Source organism: Python bivittatus, unplaced genomic scaffold, assembly GCF_059951505.1.
Source record: "Python bivittatus isolate LINGU-HERP-01145 unplaced genomic scaffold, Pbiv_v1 ctg000190_np1212, whole genome shotgun sequence".
Lineage (NCBI taxonomy): Eukaryota > Metazoa > Chordata > Lepidosauria > Squamata > Pythonidae > Python > Python bivittatus.
The window spans coordinates 16,625,622-16,646,238 of record NW_028277042.1 but is presented as its reverse complement, the minus strand read 5'-3'; the positions used below and the strand labels follow the sequence as shown (position 1 = coordinate 16,646,238).

Genomic DNA, 20,617 nt, shown 5'->3' with positions numbered 1-20,617 from the left:
GGCATATTGTTATTTTATGTTTCAGCATACTGAGTGCACCTAAACCGCATGTGAATTTAGTATCCAAATTAAGCAGATGATGCCTGTCTTAATATGTCAGCTGGTTCTCTTGAAAATAATTTTCTAGTCTTTCATACAGGCAGCCATAGTAAGGGATTTGCAGACACCAGAGAAAACTTTCCTCCTTCTCCAATTTATAATCCGAGGATGCACATAATTTGTTTTCTCGCCTGTGCTCTTGTCTCATTCATCTCCAAGTGGAGAGGATGGTATGAATGGAGTTTTTTTATGCCAGAAACCGACCCACATATTCAAGGGGACATGTAGGCAGAGGGCTCTCCCGACCGCATGTGAATGTTCTTCAAGTCTGCAATCGCTGTACCGCCAAAGGCCTCCCGTGGACCACTCTGCAAGGGCCCGGCTCCCCATGAGTTTGCCTACCGTCTCCAAAGCCCCACATGTAATTCCCCACCGCGCAATGAGGAAGCTGCCGCCGGAGGCCCCAGACCCCGTTCACACGTCCAACGAGTCGCGAGTCTCGCGTCGTCCAAGGCTCCCCGCGCGCGCCAGCGACCGAACCAGCCTCGGCCAACCCCGCAAGGATGCTCTGAGCACGCAAGCGGAGGAACGCTCCCTCCCGAGGGTTGGCCCAGCCGAGCCCGAAAGTTGCCCGTTCCCAAGTGCGGGAACGCCCGAAAGCCCGGGCAAGCAGCCCGCCGGCCGCCCCTCGGGGCTAGCTTCTCACCGGGCGAGGGCGAGCGCGCGCCTTCCTCGGCGCTGCTCCGGAGGAAAGGTCGCGCGGGCGCGCCGGAGGGCGAAGCGGCGGCGGCGGCGGGCTCGGCCGCCCTCCGTCCCGGGAGCGCGCGCGCCCTCTTTCCTCCCCAACTTCGCTCCTCGGCGGGGGCCGCCTCTGGGCTTTCTCTCAGCCCTCCGGGAAGAGCTTGGGGCGGCCGACCCTCCCTCCCCCGTCCTCGACCCTCCCACCGCGGCGCTTGCCCCGAGGGTGAGCCGCCTCATCCTCTTGCCCCGTCGCCGAGGCGCTCTGAGCCGCTTTCGCCCCGTCCTTCCTCCTCCTCCCTCCTACAGAGTTCCAGGAGAGGAGAGGAGAGGAGAGGAGAGGGGAGGGGGCTGCGCGCGCGCCCGGCTCTCCGCTTGCGCGCCCCGTCGCCGACCGTCCCCCTCTGCTGAGGCGGGGGGGGGGGGAAGAGCTGCTGCTGCTGCTGCTGCTGCTGCCGCCGCCGCCGCCGCGGCCGCCTCTTTCTCCTCCGCGCTGGGCGCGTGGCTTCTTTGTGTGGTGCACCTGGTCCTGGAGGCAGGAAGGCAACCCGCTCCTGCCATTGGAGGGGGTGGGGCGACCGGAGGGGACGAGCGAGCGAGCGAGCAGGCGCTCTCCCCCCTCCAGCAACAGCCTCCCCTCCTTCTCCGAGGCGCAAAAGGCTTCCCCTCTCTCCCTCCCCCTGGAGCGTCCCTCACCTGTACCTTCCCGCCCTCCGGCTCACCTGCCGCTCCCCCCCGCCTCTCTCATCCCGCATCCCTTCTTGATGGGCTCCCTTCCCTCCCGCCTCGTCCTCTCGCGTCCTCCGCCACTCCGCCGAGCCCAACAACTTGGTCCGCGTTGCTTGTGTTGAGTGCGTGCGCCTCTGTGTGAGTGTGTGCGTGTGTGTTGTGGGGGGGGAGCACTTTGGAAGGTGGATCTATTCCAAGCCGCTCAGAACTTCGCCCCTTTGGACCACGCCGACCGCCTCCCCCAGCCCTTGGCTGCTCTCCGGCTCACCCCTCTTGCTCCTCCAACACCCCCACCCCCACCCCAAGAACGACCCTTCAATATGGATGTAAGATTTTATCCAGCCGCATCTGGAAGCTCCCTTCCTGGAGACCCTTCCAGTCTGGACTTTGCCCAGTGTTTGGGTTACTACAGCTACAACAAGGTGACTATTTTCATTATTCCTCCTCCCCCCTTCAATCTTTTGTTCCAGGTGGTACTAGTTTTGTTACAGTTTTGTCTTGGTTTGGATGGTGCCCTGGTTTTGTTTGCTTCTGGAGGGGCTCTAGTTTGGTCGTGGCTCTAGGGGAGGTGCAAGAAAGGAGAAAGCGCGTGAGATTGACTTGATCTTACAACTTCCACTGCACTGCTGTTTAAACGGAGCAGTGGATTTGAATCAGAACTTTCCCAAGTTTTTTCCATGCCCGAACTTTCATCCTCCCATCCCTTCTCTGTTATCTACAAATCATCTTTGGTGGTTTGTTACCCCCCCCCATTTCCCTTTGGAAATATAATCCCATATAATTTCCTCCCCATTCTATGGAAATAAGGCACAGTTTTCGAGTAAACACACATGCACTTACAAAGTAAGCTACTTGCAGAATAGCTACTGTTTCATTGGTCATGGGGGACGTGCTGATGAAGAAAATATGTCTATGCCTACGGTATCTAAGCCGGGGAAAAAAAAGACTTGTGCATTTTTAAAGATGCATTTTTCTGTCTTTTGGGGAAACCCTGGAACAATGAACGGTTTTGCTGATCCTACTAAAAGTACTTTGGGAACAGGAGTTCGGAGCCAGCTGCTAGCTATGCTTCCTTTTTATTTGGTGGTCTGAGTTGTACAGAAATTAGATTTGGGTGCGTGTTAAGGTTGGGTGTTTAGATTATATTAAAGTGTACGGATTACTAATGGTCGTGTGTGGTTGCCTGCCATTTCTCTCTGCCTGTTCGCGCTCACAGTGGCCCCACTTCTTTTTCACATTCCTCCACATTCTTCTTAGTTCAAGATGTTAAATCAAGGATTTGATTCTAACAAAGCGTGCTTATGGGGAAGTCGATGGGAGTCCATGGGTCTTGCATCTAAAGTAAATGCATGTAAGACCTAGGAATTCAGAATCAGCCCAAGTGAGCAGTAGGCGGGGGCATGATCCTTCAGCTACTAGCTTCGTCAAGAGAAGACACCTTTTAATGTGTCTTGCTGGCCAGCTGCAGAAGTTGTAGTTCTGTGTCTTATTTATATCTCCCTTTCTTGTCAAGAGATTATGGATGACAGAATGCATGTAATAGCCAGAAGGGAAGGATATTCCCTGTGGCTAAATGCATTACAGAAAATATGTTTCAACCATATCTGGTCTGTTTTCACCAGCTGCCAGACAAGAACAGGAAAATGCAAACTTAATAGGTACACTGTGACTCATGTTACTCTGAAAAGGACTTCACTATTTGCACTATGCTGTGTCAATAGCACACCAAGTTATTAGCACTGGGCCTTCATACATATATATAAAGATTTCTTTCACAGCGAACTCTTCCCCTTCTGGCTGTGTTTGTCCAACCTGGGGCCTCTCCTGTGATACTGCCTAAGATACTGAGAAATCACGGGTGCCTTGCAAAGACTGTCTGGGTTTATGATTAGTGTAATTTGATAAAGTTTGGGAAAATGGAAAGCCAGCAGGGAAGAAAGAGATTATTTTTAAAATGTTGGGGACTGTTATCAGAAGTTTCTTGTTGGAATCATTTAATCCTTTGTGGATGGGTGTCACCAAACTGGTCTTTTCATTAAGACAGCTCTAATGGTAGGAGATGGTACCTTCAGTGAGTTTGTTTGGAGGGAATGGCTGGAGGATATATATCTGAAATTAGAGCTCTCTTAATGACAGCTTATAATTTCATATATTTAATAAATGCAATGTAGCCAAATGCATTGTGTGTGTGTGTGTGTATGTATATGTATGCACGTATATGTGCCTTTTCACCAGGTAATATTTGAATAGCTTTTGGACAAAGCATATGTGTATATTCTCTTTGGCAATGCAACATGGAAAATATCAGTATGCTGCTGTGTTGATAATATGAAAAGAAAGGAGGGACATTGTTACAAATTAGAGGTTGGAGAATCACTCTTGAGTTTTAAAGGGTTTTAATAAGCTCTAGACAACTGCTGTTTGGTGGACAGCAAATGTATAATGTTGCAAATTAGTTGAGCTTGAATTCTCTCTGCTGTTTGCATTAATTCAAGAACAGTTTCTATTATACATTATGCTTTTTTTTTTCTTTGCATTTTGTCTGGATGCCTCTTACAGGTAATGAATAAAACAATTGTGCAATTTTTTGTTTATTTGCAACTTTAATGTGTGTACAGTTTCTAAATCAGATGCTTGTGGAGAAAAAAACAGTTGTATCACATTTTAAATAATTTTTCAATATAACCTTGTTGCTAGAAGGAAAATAGAGAGCATCTGATGGATGCTGTTTCCTAGAACATCCGTCTCCCATTTGAACTGTTAGAAATTGTTAGCTCCTATACTTTTTTTGCCTGTGCTTAATGATTACTTGGGTTGGGTTTCTATAGATGGAAGGAAGGGACTGTTGAGATCAACAGGACATAACATGTTTCTAAATATTAGATTATCTTCACAATTAGCCCACTAGTCCATATGACTACTGCAGAGTAACATGCCTGAAGACTGTGATTACAGATTTCAAATTTTATTTATGCAGTTTTAAAGCACTGTTAGCAAAAGACTTGGTCAGATACACCTTGCTTTTTTCAATTATAGTTTCATCCAAACTGTTCCTGATGGCTTGGTCATCTAAAATTGCATTGCAGTGATCTCCCTCTCTTTACATACAGGTTGTAAACTCAACAGTACTTAACAGTGTTAGGTAGGCAGTGTGAGTTCATGAATGTTTTTCTTGAATCAGTGCCTAATGCAATAACACAGTGTGTGTTACCTAGTATACAAACAGACCAGCATGGATTGGTGTAGAAGATGTTCTCTTGTAGTATAATGACCAGTAATACATAACACATTGTTACGTGACTAATTATTGCTCATAAAACATAGCCTTTAGTCACTCCAGAATATCATGAATTCAGTGGGTTTATTTGGCTTGAATAGCTTGAGGATGTATAATTACATCTTCTGTCATAAGCAATAGAATTGCACCAAGGCATGATTTGAACAAGCTATAATGGCGTGATTGATCCATAATGCTAAATGCATGGTTTACAAACCTCTGTGGCTGGATTCACACTAAGGCAACCCAAGTCACAAAGGTCCTGTAGATGAAGACAAAAACCCAACCCTGTTCTGACTTAGTGTGATGCGTAAAACCAGACAGGATGTCGTGTATCTTCTGTGTTTGCCCCTGCAGCGTTCACACTAGCAGCGTGGGGTTCCTTGGAATAATAATTCTGATGGGTGGACGGGGTTTGGCCCAAGATACCATACCACTTGCGGCGAGAGGAATTGTCCCACTTTTGCTCTGCTGCTACATTTTCTTCTTCTTGCTGACATGATACTAATGACCGTGGCCAGACCCATGCATCCCTTTGGCCAAGGTTTGCATAATCATGGTTTGTGGAGTGAGCCACAGTGGATGGTTCCACTGGGGCTTATTCTAGAGAGCCTGGCTTGAGCTGTTCTGGTTACTTTGGTACAGTAGCAAATGCTGAAGTCCTGAGTGCCTGGGTTCTAAAGTGAGCAGGCCTTCTGGGGAAGTGCAGAAGCAACGGCTGCGTGGAGGGAGGGGAAATGAAAAGTAGCCATGATGGCTTTAGGATAATATGGAGAGGCTGAATGGTGGCCCAGCAGCAGGAATGCAGTTGGAAGCCAGCAACAGGCAAGTGGCTTCTGGAAACCAACAAGGCCCCAGCCATGTTCCATCACTTCTATCCGAAACAAGAGTCTCTCCCTGCTTCATCAGAGACCTGGCTCCATAGTTCATACTGTGAACTAGTTCATGGTATAACTGAATGAGGCTGGAGGAAAGGAAGGGAGATGACGGAGGGCTTTAATGTTGGTTCCCTCAGCTGGTAAGCAGTGTTGTAGCTGTGTTACTGTTCATTTTGGAACATAGTTCATTTTTATTACAGCACATGCAGCTGGATAGCCGTGGAAAAGATTGCTATCCGACATAAGCTAAATTGTATGCTAGGGCATGTTTCATCTGTAAATAGACCTGTTTCAGAGAAGGGAAAAGTAATATAGCTGATGATGTTTCACAAAAGAAGGCATAGCAAATGAGTTTTGCAGCTGCATCGTCTAAAACGTTCAGTGCAAACACTGGAGTTGGGTAAATAGATGGTTGAGATAAAAGGAACAGATGGCCAACGGGTTCTTGTAGATCTTGGAGAGTAAAGGTTGGCTATATGGTTGTGCTGTCCTTTACCTGCAAGTTCACTATGACTAGGAAAATAAACTTAATTTCTTTCCCTTTCCTGGATGTGTTCTGATCTTCTTTAAGAAGTGGAGCAACATTTGCACTGGATGCTGGGATATGGTCTCATTCATTGCACATATTGGTTCAGCTCTTCCTGTATTAATAACTAGGGCTGATCTAGTTATTAATATTTTATATTAATATTTTCTAGAAGTGGTTTTGGAGGTAGTGGGGGGAAAAGGCAGAGCATTTTAAAAACCTTTCTCTCTGCATCTTTGGCTTGATAGATTCTCATTCTGTGAAATGGAAATTTCACAGTCGTGGGGTGATGTAAAATGGTGTGTATTCACTTTCGTATAGATAAAGATGCTTTTTTTGATTGAAGTGTTTGGTAATGTGGAGGTGTGCCTAATGGAAAAAGTGGGTATGATGAGGTCAAAGAGCAGAGCGTACCGAAAAATGATTTGGTAATCTACAATGATCAGGCCATTATTTTGTTGTTGTTAATCTTTCAAGAAAACTATATTTAATTGTTCCTAATAAATAGTGGGGGAGGATTGTTTGTTTATTTATTTATTTAATTTATTTATTAACTCAATTTGTGTGGCCACCCATCACAACAAGTGACTCTGGGTGGCCAGGATGTTTTTTTTTAATGCCCTTGGAAAGAAAGCTCCAAATCAATAATTTTCAGACTATGCCCAGGAGAATTCTGAACTGTGAATTGCATTCACAGGGCATCAGCTTGGTAAAGGCTATGGACTCCATGGAGCCATGTAGACTTTTATTAATTTATTTAGTTGATGGGCTGATTGACCACTCCAGTCATGAATGTCTCTGAACAACAAACTTCCCGACATACATAAATTGGGTTAAAATGTAGAATACAGAATAAAAATCAAACCACATCAGCACCAAATACAACAATAAATATAGCACTGTGGACATCCATCATTTGCCACTACCCCACTACCCCCCAAAAATCCACTGTCTGAGGGAACAGGATCACAGCATCCCAACGCCCAACATTCTGCTGGAGTATCCATGTTTTAATGGTCTTCCTAAAGACCAGTTTGGAAGGAGCCATATAGCTATCTGGGGAATGCAGTTTACATCAGGAGAGCATTGCAGTAGGTCATTTTTAACAATGGTTTCTTCAAGTAGCCATTGTGACCTGGCTCATGCATTATACTAACTGTAAAAGAGTGCCACATCATGTTTTCCATCCTGTCATCCAAACTTAACATTTAAGTGACATGCTGGAGTCTGCATTCTGAAAGTAGGTGAAGCTAGGACAAAGACTAAGCCTTGATTCACATTTAAACTTAATTAAAACAAAGTATCCATTTCAGGAGATAATCTCCTTGATGTAATGGGAAGGACACTGACGGAAGCACGGTTGGGTCAATCTTGCTGGTAAGCTTCCTGTTATCTGTTTAATAATTTCCCAATTCCTTCATGTTAAATCATACTACTTTGGGAAGAGCCGTGGAGTCACACTCACGATTTTTGAGGAATGAATAAATTTCTGGGTCTTCCAGGTGTGCACTAATGCCATAAATGATGGTTTATATTTCATAATTCCTTGATTCATGAATTCAGGAGGCCAAAACCAAATGGAATGCTATGATTTAATATAAAAAATGAATCTAAGCATTATGGTTTATATTGTAGGTCCACAAAGTCAAGTGTCATATGGGACTGGAGAATAGAACATTTTACAGGAGCAGACAAATTGATGTAGAAAATGTTCTCCATGGGATTAGAAATTGGGAAAGTCATGTTCCCCTTTTTTCTGTGCTTAAAAAGGATGTTGTGGAATTTGATGCTCAGCAATCTTTCCCTGCACTTTCAGCTTATCCCAATAAGATCAATTGTTAACTAAGAAGGACACCCACAAGTTCTAATATGATGAGAGGTAGCAATTATATTAGATTAATTTAATATACCCTAGGGAAATTGCCAGAAATACAATGTAAATAAGCCATATGGGACTGTAGCAAAGTGCTGTACACTTGGCAACTAGGTGTTGGTAGCTAGGATATCTAATATCTTTGAGTTGGAAGAGGATCAGCTGCAGATAGTTGGCCTTGTTAAATCAGCAGAATGTTGCATAAAACCCAGCATTCATGGATTTTTCCAACCTGGGTCCTCTATACTCAAGGCCTGTACTTCTGTATTTCTGTAGTAATTGTTTGAGAGGCACAGTACAACTGATGCTTAATTCCTCTTTTATATATAAACCTTTAGGTGCTCAATAAACAGTTTCTTCCAGCCTGCTATCCTTCCGATGTATTCAGTTTCACTTCCCATAGCACCTATCAAACTGAACCACATGATGTGGTATAGAGGAGTGTGATTTTTGGCTAAGTGGTAAACAAGGGCTATTTCAAAGCATTTATCTCCCAGCCTTAACATCTAAGCTTAGCATTTTTTTGGAAATAATTTTGATTGTTTGGGATATTTCCTCAAATTATCTAATTTGAGGTCAAGAAGTTTCATCATCTGTCTCTTAATTTGTATACATTCGAAATGAGTCATGAGGGCTTGTCCTCCCAGCACTCCTGCACATGTGAAACAGCTATCAGGTGTTATGGGGTGCGTCCACTGTTTTAGCTTTGATGGTCCATTTTGGTGATGTTTACAAAAATACCTGAAACTTCCTTCAGCTTTTTCTAAGGAAGCTGAGATAGTGTTCTTCATTTAACAGCTCACATCTCATTTATTTCTCTTAAAGAACTCAATAATATTTAATGAATGAATTCAACGATCTTTAAAGCATTCTTAAAAACTCAAAATAGCAATCAGCAACAACTTACTGCTGGTTAACTTTTGGCTGATCCCATGAGATCTGAAATGGTGGGCACGCTCCAGGCCCCCTCTATTAAACAATGTCATTCAAACTTTTAACTAAATACCATTTCAAAAAGGTAAATCTTATATGTTGCCTGAAAATAATCACTGGTCTTTCATGAGATTCAGTATGGCACAATACACTTTGTAAATTTGGCTGAGAGAAGAGTGCCTCTGTAAGGGTAAGAGAAGGGTGGGCTAGAATTCAGGTCTTTTTGGTTGTAGTCCCCATAATATGGGTTATGTTGACTCCAACTCTCCTTACATTCCAGAAAGCCTTTAAAACCACTTTATTTCAGTGGAAGCTTTCACTTTTAATGTAGAAATAGAGCACTGTTGCTTATTTTATTATTAATGTTATTGTGATTGGATTATTATGTTGTTTTCCTTTTGTGCACCATCCAGAGTCATTTGGACTGGGGTGGCTTACAGTTGTTGTCAGATAAATAGAAATACATGTAGTCTTGATAACAGATTTTCAGGTTCTGAGTCCAACATCTTAACCGCTATGCCACCCTGAGTCTCAGTAGCTAACAGACTATAATCGTTTGTATATATTACACACATCTCATGATGTGAGAACCATTGAGTTGGCGTGCGTGTGCCCCTGAAGTGTTTTATTTAATAGGTGACAGAGAGCAAGAGCAAGACCACCTTCATCAGATGGATTATGAAGATCCAAGGAACAGAAGGATTCAAGAAACACTCCTTAGGAATTTTATACCATGACATGGATATGTCCAAGGAAGTGGTGATAAAAATCTGTAATGGTGTAAGAAGGAGATCCCTTATTTTTGCTTCTGCTTTACAGAGTACTTGCATTGGATGTGACAGATTAGTTGGAGTAAAAGTCACCTGCTATATATATTGCAAATTGGGGGGGGGGGAAGGGCTGTGAGAGTGATTAAATTGGCTTCATAAAGGAGGAGCTGGTAGAAGACCTGGATAAAGGAAAATATTATCTGGAAACACATCTTAACGTGAACAATTGCCTGATAAACCTTCAGATGAGACAACAACCTAAGACAATTCCAGATGAGTTTGTGGGTAACAGAATGAGGAGTCCAGGCTTGGTCCAGAAACCAGCGCATCAGACTGTTGGAATGGAATGTATTTTAAGACCTCTCCGGTCTCCACAGCGCCTTGTATGGGTTAGGCTTGTTCAGATTACCATTCTTCCCAAAGAGCTTTTCCCCCAAATCTGATATTTATGCATTTCTCAGTCTTTCAGTTCTTAGCTCTACACTGCAAGTATTTTCATGGACTCAGAAGTTGTGCCAGAGGATCTAGACTGGAGACTGAATGCACAGCTTGGTTTATAGAGGCATGCTCTTCTTCAAGTCCAACACTAGAACTTGGCTCTGTGGATTCAGTGCCTTTCATTCTCAGCTTCATTTTCTTCCTTTGAGAACTAGTATTCTGAGTGGGCCATGATGCTAGGTCCTTTCACGCTTGTGGTAAACATTGCTAAGAATCCAGGGTATTTTCACAGTGGAGAATTACTAATCCAAACAGCTCTGACAAGGTAACAGAGAAAAACATGACACCTAGCCATTAATGGTGGTCTTGCCCACCTGATTTACTGGCCTTGGGGATGTTCCAAGCGTGGCTTCCCATTTTTAGTGAATCCCCCCTAATCACACTGTGGGCATTGGCTTAGAAGTTAAATAATTCATTTCAGGAGCAGAGAATAATTCTATGCACGAGTCTATCCATTGTCTCTCCATAGTGTGTTTATGGCTGCCTGTTTTGGATGAATGTAAATGGTACGTTGGCTAATGGTGCAAATTGATTGTCATAGTTCTCCACAGTTTAAGCTTAGTTCTGATTTGCAGAATGATATAGTCAGCTTGAACAGGGCTCATTTTGGTTTTGTAGACCTCTAACAAAACTATTTTGTGAGGGGAAACCCACATTAAAAAAATAAAAAATAGAAAGAAGCTCTACTTTGAAAGAGGCCGGCTGTTCAACATCCTGCTTCTATCTCGAGTCCTTTTATGGTTTTGCTGATGGAGAACTAATTTTGGGCATTGGCTTTAGTCTAGTAGTTTTAAAATAAACAGTCCTTCCCCCCCACTTCCTAGTTGAATCAGTTGCATGTCTTCTGAAAAATATTCAGCAGGCGTGCAAGTCCTATGCAATTTGTTACGCCGCTTCACTTCGCATGCCCTGCAACTTTCCCCTGCAACTTGCGCTAAAACCCTTACCTCATCAGGTGCCCATATACAAGTAAAGAATTCAGAAACAAATGCCACATTTTTACAAAGACGGATGCTTATTTATTCATCTGTTCAAAACAGAATAGCCCCCAGGTTTCCTAGAAACAGTAATCATTACATCCAAAATTGGAGTTAGCGCCTACTCCTCATGTAGAAATTATTCCACTCCTTCAGGTCCTTGATGTTTTGGAGCTTTGTGAGGTCTGAATATTTTAAAGGTATTTTTTTCTTGCCTCTCCTGGAAAACACTTCTGCCTAAATGTTTAGGTGTTTGTGTCCTTTGTGGGTTCTCTATTTTTATTTGTCGCTAGTAGAGTTTTGCAGTGAAAAATGCAGGTACAGGTAGTCCCCTGTTGAAGATTGAGTTGTGTTCCCAAGGTCTGCCCTTAAGTCGAATTTGTATGTAAGCCAGAACAGTATTATTGTATAATGCTGTGTAAGTAGTATTGTGTAATTAACTCAAACCATTGTGCATTTAACTCAAACCCTTGTGTATTTAACTCAAATTTTGCTATAGTGGGCTCTGTTCTTAATTATGGGTCATCCTTAAACTGGGCATTCTTAACCTGGGGATTACCTGTACTGGATCAGACTGAAGGCCTCCTAGACACACATTGGTGGTTCACATACCGTTAAGCATCATGTCTGGTTTTGGCTCAGTATGTTAACTGAAGCCAACTGTTATAGTCTGTAAACCATGGTTATTATAGTTAGCATGTTGTATGAGCCCACCCAGTTGTGTCAAACCATGATTGTTTAAGCCATACCAAGCCTATGTACAAGGTGAGAAACTCATTCTTTTCTCACTGTGGTCAGTCAGACTCTTATAGCCTTCATGACTAGTATCCTTTTATAGGTTTATCCTTCATGAATTTGTCTAAAATCCCTTTTTAAAGCCTTCTGAAGCAGGTGGCCATAGTGAAATCTTGTGGGTGTGAGTTCCATAAGTAAATTGCGTACTGTGTAAAAACCTACTTCCTTTAGTTTTTTTAGACTGTCTTGAATTTTCCACCAAACAGGTTCCCTGAACAACCTCCGATTATGCTATTGTGAGACAGCCGGAAAGTTTTAATTTTTAATTTTTCCACAAAGTGCAAAAATACTTATAGAAAAGTGGGCAAACTCTCTCACAGGGAGTCAATCTGACCAAAAAATGAAAACAGCTGCTAGTTAATAGCAAATTGTACATTTTATTCCTGATGGATTATGTTTTGATGGACTCTTGAGGGAAAGTTCCAGTCTTGATTGCCACTTCAGGCACCTTTTCTGGCTCTGCTGTACCCATTTGGAGATGCAGTGACCAAAATTGTACTGAGTATGTATAGAAAGGCATTATGAAAATGCCTGTTTACTTTCAATTCCTTTCTTAATTAATGGCATTCCTAATTATCTTCTTTCCTAATGAACTCAACAGCCACATACTGCGTTGATGTTTCACTTGAGCCATTCACCACCTTTCAAATAACCTATTCTCAGCCAGTCATTGCTCAAAAGAATTGATCAACATGTAAGTTAACCTTTAGGGATCCAACTGTTTACATTCTTACATTGTGGGAACTGCTTATTTATTCCCACTCTTCCTATTTTTTTCAACCAGTTGTTAATTCTCTCCTCTTAGTCCATCATCCCCAAATCTGTTAAGGAATTTTTGGTGAGGGACTGTGTCCAAAAAATGTGACATCTAAGTAAATTGCACAAACTTCTCTATTATGTAAAAACCTGCTTCCTTTAGTTTTTTAGTCTGTCTTGAATCTCCCTTGAAATTCTTGTTGGCTCAAAGAACTCAAAAAGCTTAGCCAGACTTACCTTTCCCAAAGTGAAATATATTCTTCATCAAAAGTATTTGTCCTGCTATTTTGTTGGATAGTTTTAGCTTTAATGTTGCTTTCTAGCGGTTTATCAAGGAAATAAGTTGATCAACCTGTTTTTCTTGTAGATCTTTACTAAGATTGGTGCTACACTGGATACTTCTTTTTAGGCATATTGCAGGCCTTGGTCAATGTATCTGTAAAATGGGGTCACTAATAATCTCCTTCTGTAGTTGAAAGTGGATTTGAATCAGGATCTCCTCAGCCCTAGTCCAACTCCTTAAGGACTATACTATGCTGGCTTTATCAAATTAGGTTTAGTTATATCACATAGTAAAGAATAAAAGACAGAATGACCACAGAGGAAGAAAGCTTTAACTTTATAGGATCAGTAGCTGCTAGCACTAATGGTAGAGAAACTGTAGCCCTCCAGATATTTCAGAACATGGTTAGCAGTCCTTACATTCAACCATGCACAGGGAGAAGCTGTTGAGAATCAGGTGTCCACCTACCATACATTTGGAAGGCTCCTCATTCTGGTCTTAAACGTTACCTCCTTACCTTTAAAAAGGCATGAATTGCATTGTTTTTCAAATAATTCCTAAGAGCTAACCCAATTTTTAAAAATAGTACGGGCACTGAGATTTTCTGGATCATAACAAATAGCTTACTTGCACGAGTAAAAGTAGCAGGTTCCTATAAAAAAAACAAAAACAAAAAAACCCATGGTGGATTTGTTCAGCACCTTTGCTCAAAAGGTATGGGAGCAATCTACCCACTCCAGTATCCACTGAATAACTGTTGTCCAAGTTTATGGGCCTTTAGAATAGTATAAAATAATTGGCAAATGGATGCATATTATCCTATATTATTCTAGAGGAACCCCAAACTTCAGGACCAACTATTCAGTGGAGGGGAGTAAATGAAATCAACAGGCTTGCACAATGGGAACATATTCCATTAAAGTGGATGCAACTCAGTGTTCAGCTTTTCCTAGGCTCTGAACCTTGGGCTTGGATATTACTGGCTGTGCTGGCCAGGGCAAGGTTATGGCATGGGGCAAGGAACTGGCTTGGAGTATTTTTGATTGTGCACTGCTGGGAGTATTTTCCCCTCAATACTCTCTTCTCATTATCCGGGGTCATTCATGTTATGTGAATGCAGTTATAGATAGTCCTCAACTTACGACCACAATTGGGACCACGACTTCCATTGGTAAACAATGTGGTCATTAAGTGAGTCATGTCTGATGTTATGATCTTTTTTGCCATGGTCATTAAGCAAATCTGGCTTCCCCCATTGACTTTGCTTGTCGGAAGCCCCCGGGAAGGTCGCAAATGGCAATCGTGACCCCAGGACACCGCAACTGTTGTAAATATATAATGGTTGCCAAGTGCCCAAATTTTGATAATGTGATTGTGGGGACACTGCAATGGTCATAAGTGTGAGAACCGGTCATAAATCACTTTTTTTCAGTACCATCATAACTTTGAACGGTCGTTAAACAAGTGATCATAAGTTGAGGACTACTTGTAGTGAGAAGAGGGTTGATACATAGAGACAGGTAGAATTTCATTTCACCTGCATTTTAATGACCAGCTAACTGAAGTTCGGCGAATCTCAGCTTGGCAGACAGATGTCCTTTAGACTATGAATTTGGTCTAATTTTATTCTGTAGTGATAAGTAGACAAGCCCATGTAAAAAATTGGGCCATGCAAAACATGTGATTTATCATTACATGAGGTTGTGCTTATGTTGGAGAAACTTAGGTATATGGATTCATAATGGTTGAATATGGTTGCTAAGTGTATCATAGTCCCTAAATCATATATATGTGTGCATGTGAGTGGTGATGTTGCTTTCTGATGCTATGTAAACCATTTTTATAATAGCTATCCCATGGGAAGTATTTGTATCTTGGAGGAAGAGAGACTTTCTCTTTCATCAGGAGTACCAGTAGCCTATGATTTGATTAAGATTCTTTGCTAATTTTCATTGATTTGGTCAATGGTAAGAATTCAGCAATTAATCATATGGCTAACTGCTAACTGCAGTTCTTAGAATTCTGTTGTGGGGTGGGTTTTTTAATTAAAATCTAATGTTGTCAGAATGGTGTTATAGATATCATTGGATCTGCTTCTGTTACTTTGATATCATTGACAATCTGTTATATGCTGTTAAATCTTTTGATGTTAACCCTAGGGCTTAACCAATTAACAGATTCATTCAATGAACATGTCAATTACATCCAGGAGTCACCTGTTTGCAAAAATGGATCAAACCATGGCAAACAAAATATTTGCTTGGGGCGTTGAGTTCAACTGTGTTTTTCATTATTTTTACAGCAACTAGGAGAGAGAGGAACTTCACAAAATAAGTGAACTCTCTGGAGGCTTTTAAGTAAGTTTTCCAAGTTTCTAGCAAGCCCCTTTAAAGTCAGTTCACTTATGCAATAACAATTTCCCCCCATGTTTTATGTCTTCATGCTGTTGACCTTTTCATAAAGTTGGAGTAGCATTCAGAAGTGTGAAGGAACCTATATTGAACTATTCAAATATAATTTGAATTGTATATCAATGGAAGCCTTTATATTTATCCTTCGTCCTCTTGCTAAAATATTTGGTTTTCCTTGTATAGTCTAGGGATATAGTCTACTTCAAGGATGAGCTTACAGAATCTCCTTTGGGTTTTATTATTAGAATCACGAAATCCACAGTTAGAGCCTGATGTGAAATGTATGCAGTTAGGATTAACAAATTCTGAGCTCAGAAATGAGTTTTGAGTTTGAAGAGTTCTTAAAGTCCTTTCTTGCGGGGGGGGGGGGGAATCTGCACTTTGTTATCCCAAACTTTCTTTGTACTTTGTTCAGCAGAATAATTTAGGAGGAGGGAAGGATCAACAGAGTTGTTGTTGCAGGTCAGAATTAAATCTGTGGGTAGATGCAGATCTACCTTCTGCCCACTTCTGGAGCTACACGGATTGTCAAAATCTTTCTAAGGTTTCAGATTCCCTCAGCACCGCTTTTTACGTATAATTTCAACAGAGATAGGGAGCAGTGCTGACTTTGGCTGATCTGAAAAAGCTAAGCAGAGTCAGATGTGATATGTGCTCGAATAGACAATCAGGAAATATTGGGACTGTAGACAACACTGGGAAGTCAAAAAAACATCTTGAAGGAAGGGAGTAGCAACTCATTCCTCTATGGTTGCCAAGAAGACTGCACGGTTATGTCCATGTAGACACCAGGATTCAATGCAACTCAAAGGAGACATGACTTTTACTTAAATCAGTGTTTCTACATGTGAAGCATATGTGGTATCCTAGTGACCTCATTCTAAACCATGGTTTATTAAACATATAACACTAAGCAATGACTCAGAGTTTGAAAATGTCAGCACCATTGGACAGATGCATCTTGTTAAGCCAAACCACGTCATGGCATAGTGTATGTTAACCCAATGGAGTAACTGAGACTCCTTTTCATATTCCATAGCATGCAGTGACATTAAAAATGTGAAACCTGTAAAGAACTTATGTACACATATCGCTCAGTAGCTTCTCTCTGTATGGGTGAATATTTATTTGTTTATTTTATTCCATTTGTACAGCCGCTCTTCTCAAACCAGTCACTCTGAGTCACGAAGAAGCATAAAAGCAATTAAAACACAGTACAAAAAAGAAATTCAGTACAGATAGTAGCCAAGAGATATTATAATCCATCAGTGTCAACATAACCAGGAAACGGGCCCTTCACGCATTCGGGACCCCAGGTAGACCCCAGATAGCCAGGTCTTCAAGGCAAGACCAGCAGAATCGGGGCCACCCTAATCTCAGGAGGGAGGATGTTTCAGAAAAGGCCCATCTCCATAGCCTGTGTTAAAAATAATTCCACTTGGTAAGGTGTCTGTTAATCAAAAATATTTTGCCATGCAGCTTTACTAAAGTAACTGTCCTGTTTATATGACATGTGTCTCAGTTATAATGCAATCGAACAATGCAGCCTCTTTGCTTTCTCATCCAGGGACCAGAATGAAGCAATAGAACTTGGTTAAAAGAATGGGTTGATATCTTCACGTTTTTCTCCTTTTTGTCCTACTGTTTCTTCTGGAGGTTCTGTGGTGGTTCCCCGCATTTTATTCCTCCAGTAATCAGATGAAGTTAGTTAGGCTGAGATGGTGAGTAGCGCCAAGTCACCCAGTGAGCTTCCCCATCAATAGGGATTTAAATTTCCTTTGTTCCTGCTCTGGGTTTTTAAGCACTCCATTACTTATAAATGGAAAGCTGCATAAAGCAAGGGTTTATGAAGTATGTCAGCTGGGAAATGTAAACCAGGGGCTGGATAAAGTAATCTGTGAATAATAAATGTTTATGGGAGAAGACTTCTACTGGATTCTGAGCTAAGTAATTTAGTATATAAAATGGGTTAGACTTACTGTATGGTGAGGATGAATTAGACAGACACAAGGCCCGTGTTACGTATCTGCTGTTACCTTGTGCTCGTTTATCTTCTGTGTCTGCAGTTTCAATAGTGTACCAAGGAAAAAAAAACAAAAATACAAGCCCTCGAGGGAGTTGGAGTTCTGCTTATTCTGAAAACTACACTTATTTTATGACTAAGCTCTTTTAAAAATTACTTTGTTGTGCTGTAATCACAGAACTTAAATAAAAAGGCTTCATTTCAAATGGCTCACATTGCCTTACCAAAACACATTCCAAGGACTTGCGTGCACGCACAAAGGGTGTTTTCTTAATTTAGTTGTCTCCAAATAATGTTTTAGCTGCAAAATGTTCATTGCATTTAAGGGACTTAAGTATTTCCACAGGACAATACAGCTTTTAAAACTGTTTTACACATCTCAACAAACCTTTCACCATGTAACACGAAGAAGATTCTAGTTTCATCGATGGTTTCTTTGAAAATCCTTTGTGGTTACAGTTTCTTACCACAACATAAGAATGACTATTTTTCTTTTGCATTGTTGCATGTAATTAGGTGCTCACCCTAGTTCTGTAGCTGAAACCTCAAATCATTTTTTGGGGCGGGGAGGGGCAATCCTACTGTTTCTTCAGTAGGGCTGTGATAACAAACCTTTCAAGTTGAGCTGCTATATTGTAGAAACAGTTCATGATGCAATCGCGTAACTGCAATGTTTTTAGAAGTACAGCTGCAATAAAATGTGTTTGTATATAGTGTGTGGTGTTTGTAAATTACTGCTTAAAGTAAACAAACACAGTTCTTCCCTATATCTGATTTATTAGCAACCTTTAGCAGGGTTCTCATGTCAAGAAATGAAGAATGAGGTTGTATTCAAAGCATCTTTTTCCTCTCTCTCAGCTGAAGTATTCTTTGATCAATTCAAATTCCTGATCCAGATCATTTGCATTTTTTGCAACATTTTGAAAACTTAGTTGGAATTTTTTTTTTTATTTTGAACACACAACGTTTATAGGGCATCATTGTGTTATCTGTATATATCATCTTTTAAAGGATAACTCAAGTAAAAGCAAGTTAGGGATCAGGAGCAGTTTGAAAATGAAACTGGCTAGTTAAATGGTGAACAGAGTTTAAGGGCTTAAGCTTAAAAGTTTCATAGAAAAAGTGGATTTTCTGTTGGGACTTGAAGAAGGAGGGGGAGCAAAACTTATTATTTTTTTTTTTTTAAAGAAGGCATTCCAAGCACCAGGAACACCAAGAATGAAGAAACGTAACTGTTTGATATAAATTTAATCAGTGAAATAACTTTTAGATTATAAACCTGATGGTAGGATCTGTCTTGCTGTTGATTGTCAGAAGCCATTTTGACTGATTGATTGAAGATGTGCCATCAAGTAGTTTTCAACTCCTAGCGACCACATAGATAGATTTTTTCCACGACGATCGGTCCCTAACTTGGTCTTTCAGGTCTTTAGTGGTGCACTCATCACAACTGTAACTGAGTCCATCCACCTTACTGTTGGTCATCCTCTTCTCTTTCCTTCTAACCTTTCCAGCATTAGAGCCTTTTCTAGGGAGTTAGGTCTTTGGATAATATGCCCAAAGTGGAATAATTTGAGTCTGATCATTTGTGCCTTGAGTAAAAACTCTTGGTTGATTTGTTTGATGATCCATCAGTTTGTTTTCTTGGCTGTGCATGGTATTCTCAGGAGTCTTCTCCAACACCAAAGTTCAAGGGTGTCAATATTCTTCCTATCTTCCTTCTTCAAAGTCCAACTTTTGCTTCCATAGAGTGTCCCAGGAATACTATGGCTTGCACGATTCTGATCTTTGTAGGTATAGACACGTCATGGTATTTAAATATTGGTTTCCTGGTGTATCACATAATTTTTTCTTGTTATCTTTGATGCTTATTGAAGTCTTAAAAGGATGCACTTGCCAAAATTGTAAGAAAGTGTCAATTCTGTGACTTTACCACATTAAACAGTTGCTTTGAATCAGGCAGTGGTCTGGCAAGATCTTCAAACTGAACACTTTGAAGAGTGCTTGAAAAGTATAAATAAGTAGTATAAGAACTTTATTTTCTTAAGTTCTGAGGTTTGCTTTGCACAGTTTTCCCATATAAAGATAATTTTTGTTTCAGAATCTATATTGTTAGTAGAATATACGAAATGCAGAGCAAATGATATCTTCCTTTATTGTATTTTTTGGCATAGCAGCCAGCACATTAAGATTTTTTTGTTAACCACATTCTTATATTCAAAATATTTTTTTTTATGCTAGCCTACTATGAAACTTTAGAATACACTTTTTAAATTTCCTTTAGCCAAAGTTAAAAAGTAATATCTGTACAAAAGTAGTAACAATTTTCCCATCTGTCTGTCTAGCTTTTTCCAGAAATTACAGAATTCCAGGAAAACCAGGTTCAAAAGGATATCTTTATATGTTGCAAGAAAACTGCAAGTCCTGCTTCATATATATTACTTATGCCATTGACTCCCTTACTTAAAAAGTATGGGTGATATAATACATATTTTTGAATTAATTTTGCTGATTCATGGCTTATACTGGTCTCTGCTTATTATAAGTCTTGGGTACAGTGAGAATGTATATGGTTAATTGGCTAGCTTTGGGTGTTTGATGTAAATACTACCACTTTGGATGACTTCGTATGTTGTACTAACCATAATGTTCTTTGTTTAGTGTGATATGTGAACCCAGCCTATTTTGGTTTATTCAGCAACATGTGGTTATATTGAACAGTGGTTTAGCCTGATGTATAAATCCTCAGGTTCTGGATCCATATAATGTATATTCTAATTTGGCCATCAGGATCTGTTAGGATGTGTCACTGACACACAGGAGACATAGGAAAGGAGTCTGCTGAATCAGATTGAAAGTGCATCAACTTCAGCATTCTTTTTCACAGTGGTCAACCACATCTCCCTGGGAAGCCCATAAGCTCTTGTCCACTTCTAGAAGGTATTCAATAAAAACTTTCCCTTTCATCTTGAAGGTCATATACAGCTCCTACAACTAGTAGCTACTGATAGCTTTCTCCCCCATTAATTCCATAAATTCCACAAGAAATATTTCCTGAACTTCTCACCATGAAACTTCACTGGATGACCCTGGGATGAGAGGGAGAAGAAA

At 40.9% G+C, this 20,617-nt stretch overlaps 1 protein-coding gene across 1 annotated transcript in view; it reads left to right on the top strand.

Annotated features, from left to right (window-relative positions):
* The first annotated feature begins 1,280 nt into the window (after positions 1 to 1,280).
* TOX3 (TOX high mobility group box family member 3) overlaps positions 1,281 to 20,617 on the top strand; it is an 82,547-nt gene continuing 63,210 nt past the window's right edge. Inside the window, exon 1 of the mRNA XM_007422804.4 lies at positions 1,281 to 1,928. Within this exon, the coding sequence (XP_007422866.1) occupies positions 1,827 to 1,928 (102 nt within the window). The 5' untranslated portion in view covers positions 1,281 to 1,826. The remainder of the gene's footprint in view (positions 1,929 to 20,617) is intronic.